Here is a 3,873-nt window from a genome sequence, read left to right on the forward strand (position 1 = left end):
TCCCTTCTGACCGGTGGGATTAAAACCTTCTATGATGTATGCATTATTTAACACGTATTTTCATGTCCTGTACAGGTGACTGTCCAGTACCGTCAAGACCGTGGCGCCATGCTTCCAGTGCGTGTGCACACTATTGTCATCTCCGTACAGCATGATGAGGACATCTGTCTGGAGGAGATGAGAGATGCCCTGAAGGAGAAGGTCATCAAGGATGTTGTGCCGTGCATCTACTTGGATGATGATACAATCTACCATCTGCAGCCTAGCGGACGTTTTGTCATCGGCGGCCCACAGGTGAATGTGTGACTGCAATACAGGGCTGCATACATGGATACAATGCAGCTACATCAAACATGCGTCAAATTTGACTTATTACATATCTTGACGTCTGCATTGCAACCTATGTTCTTCCGTTACAGGGAGATGCGGGCCTGACGGGGCGTAAAATCATCGTGGACACTTATGGAGGCTGGGGTGCCCATGGCGGTGGGGCCTTCTCCGGGAAGGATTACACTAAGGTGGACCGCTCTGCCGCTTACGCTGCCCGCTGGGTGGCCAAGTCCTTGGTGAAGGCTGAGCTCTGCAAGAGAGTGCTGGTACAGGTGAGGACAGTATAAACACCTGTCTGTCTTCACTTTTGGAGAAAGGGGCTGCAACAGGTTCCTGCCTGAAGTTTTCCGTTTGTTGGTGGTGCTTGATATAACATGCATAATGTGCTGTATTAGGTGTCCTATGCCATTGGAGTTGCCCATCCCCTCTCCATTTCTATCTTCCACTATGGGACCTCCCATAAGAGTGAGAGAGAGCTGCTTGACATTGTGAAGAAGAACTTTGACCTCCGTCCTGGGGTCATTGTCAGGTAATGTCTATCCTCTGAAGCCGCCTGCCACTGAGTGAAACAGCTTGGCTCCTTCCTATTTCTTGTGCTTTAGTCTTTCCATTTTGCTTGAATTGCCCCAGCCAGGGTCTAGACTTAATGTAACCCTCGGGTGTGATTCAATATGGGGAACTTCGCAGTGGTTTGAATGTCATTTCTTTTGCTAGTCCTGGTGCTTTGTGTTTGGCTTGTGTTTATTGAAGCTTTGAGTTTCCTACCTGAAAAGCCCCCTCCTCCCATCCCTGACCCTTGCCGCAGAAGTAAATAGCCTAGTGCTAAAAGTTAGACACAGACATGTGGGCAAAAGTTTTGATCATTTATTAGGGTTACATGTGTACAATGCCTGCCTTATACAGTAGCTCACATTCAAATAGACTTGAGTGCCTTTTTATGAATGGGATCAGTGCGCTTTCCATCTGCAAGCCGCAGTCACCACACTGCTCAAGGAGTTTGCTGGGCAGGGTAAGTGTCGAAGCTTCATGAGTTCCCCCGCCCCCCCTCTTTACCAGCTGGTCCAACTGGTCTTTTGTTTTGTGGCTCTCGACACTCCCTTTGGCTGAGAATGAGCGTTGTGGCTGTGTGAGTATGGATGTGCGAGTATGGATGCCTGCATCTGAGCTCACTTGATGTGACTGCTGTTAAATGTGTTGATTATGTATTCCAGGGAGCTGGATCTGAAGAAGCCCATGTATCAGAGGACCGCGGCCTATGGCCACTTTGGCCGAGACTCCTTCCCATGGGAGGTGCCCAAAAAACTCAAATACTAAACCTGTTAAGCTTTTCCCCCCAGGCTTGTTGGTGTATACTACAGAGAAGCCTCCAAGGTCCCAGGGGTGAAATGCACTTAACTTTTCTCATACAGTAATGGCATCATTTAACTCTTGACTATCCCCTCCTCACTCCACCTTCCTTCTTTCTGTCTTGTAACCTGTTTTTTGCTGTTGGGCAGTATCACAGTATCATACTAGGTCTTAGGCTCAGATTTTTATGTTTAAAGAATAGAATGGGCTCCACGTCAATCATACTGAACTGAAATTAGCACCTCTGCTTCATGTACTCCCACTTGTTGAGGTTACCTCACGTCTCCTTTGTGATAGACCCTGCATAGCTGCGGTTCAGTTATATCATGGCATTCCACACTCCATCAATATTTGCAGTCTTCTATTCATTGTCGTGGTGGTAGCATATTAGGCTATTATGCGATACCTCTCTTAATTTACTGGTGCTATTGAAGTAAAGGAATATGTGGGATATCTAAAATACGCAAGTCCTCCAAATAGTCAATCACAATGATTTCAGAGATGTAGTGTTGTCAGAACTCAAACCCTCCCTAACTAGCTTTTCTCAAAACATTCCTCCTTTATCAGTCTGCTACAATTATTCCCCGACCCCTTGTTCTTTTATCCTTTTTGTTAGATTTATTCCCATGTCTTTGTGGAGGATGCTAGAATGGCACAATTAAGGGTTGAGGGTTGTTGCTGTTTTAAAAGAAAGTAAATTAATTAAAAAAATGCTATGCATTGCAGGAAAAGGCGCAGGCCAAATATTGATTATTGTCAAGCTCTCAAATGAGCAGAAAGTCTCAGATGCCCCTACAGACCTTGGCTGTTTTCTGACGTAATACAGAAAAGTCAGAAGCTGCTATGTCACTGGTCTGGAGAGGTGTTGGTTATACTTGATTGGAAGAGAAAATTGGGATTGTCTTCCATTTATTAAATTTTAAAGCAGCCCTGTATCGTAGTTCACTGTTTATGGCTTGAAATGACTAAAGACCCAGAACTCCTTCAGTATATTGATGGGCACTTGGGCAGGTGTAGCTACAGAGAAACCTGCTTCCCATCCTTATCTAAAAGGAGCGCGTTCTTTGCCACAGGTCTTATTTGGGTGATGATAGAAATCAAACCTTTACACTATTTATTTGTTCTCTGAAACTCGGCGTGGATACAGAGAAGCTGAGGGTTCAGAAGGCAGCTTTAAACAGACATAGTTAGTGAATCTTAACTGAATTCTTTGACTTAATGATCATTACTTTTCAGTGTTTCACTTGTGGCTCCAAAGTGTCCTACAGAAAAGCTTTGGTGTGCCTCCACAAGGAATTGTCACTGGCCTAATATGATTCATATTTTACTTTATTTTTTTTTATTTTTTTACCACATATTTGGGTGAGTTTTTAAATTCTCATAAATGTCTGGTACAGTTTTCCTGGCTGTCACCTGTCTTCATGAAGGATGGCAACGTTTGGTTGGTGTTGTACAGAGAAACCAGCCTTGTTTACATGGCCGTCCTGCGTGATTGACACGGTTTCAAGTTTTGGTTTTGTTCCCTTTTACCACTCCGACGTCATCCCATTGGCTACAGTGAGTGTAAGAGTGCCTTTTCTATTTCCTCTCCCCCCCCACACACCTCTTTCTCCCCTCCTATCAACATGCGTCCAACTTTGAGAGGAACAAGTAGCTGATACTGTATTATGTTTCATGTCTAGGGAAATATGTAATAAACAGCTACTCCTTTCAAAATGTGTTTGCTGTCTCACTAATTATCCTGATTTTCACTGTGACATAAAATGCTGGACATATGTCAGCAATGCCTCAAATGAATAGTATAAAAAACCTCACATCAGCATGTAATGCTAACCACTCCAAATGCAGCGATTTACATTCTGCCGCAACTCTGGTTGACTATAGAATTTGGTTTGTGTAAACTCATTTTTAAATTCATTAAAATGCAGTGGTTCTCAAAGTGGGGGGTCGCCAGCAAAAAAGGCAATTTGTTTTCACTAGAATTCCAACCATAAGTAACACATGACAGGAAAAAAAAACTACTAAACTAAACTTGTACCACTGTTACTTCAGAAGTTGTAGTTGTCATAGACTGTGTTGCATAGTTGATTGCTATATTGCTGACAAAAATGTGTTATTGTGTCGCTTTGGATAAAAGCGTCTGCCAAATGATGTAATGTAAAGAATATGAGTATTTTGTTAATTGGTTTCATACGC

General features: G+C 43.4%; 1 protein-coding gene across 2 annotated transcripts in view; it reads left to right on the forward strand.

Annotated features, from left to right (window-relative positions):
• Positions 1 to 3,370, forward strand: part of mat2ab (methionine adenosyltransferase 2Ab) — a gene marked incomplete at its 3' end in the record, with an annotated part of 5,463 nt that extends 2,093 nt beyond the window's left edge. Inside the window, exons 6-9 of one of the 2 annotated variants that reach the window (XM_083643996.1) lie at positions 76 to 294; positions 420 to 602; positions 726 to 859; positions 1,542 to 3,370. In XM_083643996.1, coding sequence (XP_083500122.1) covers positions 76 to 294; positions 420 to 602; positions 726 to 859; positions 1,542 to 1,644 — 639 coding nt within the window. Of the gene's footprint in view, positions 1 to 75; positions 295 to 419; positions 603 to 725; positions 864 to 1,541 lie in introns of those variants that run through there. The other variant, XM_083643997.1, reaches the window with a different exon arrangement.
• Between the last annotated feature and the right edge of the window lie 503 nt (positions 3,371 to 3,873).

This window comes from Poromitra crassiceps (genome assembly GCF_964638095.1).
Source record: "Poromitra crassiceps genome assembly, chromosome: 10".
Taxonomy (NCBI): Eukaryota; Metazoa; Chordata; class Actinopteri; order Beryciformes; family Melamphaidae; genus Poromitra; species Poromitra crassiceps.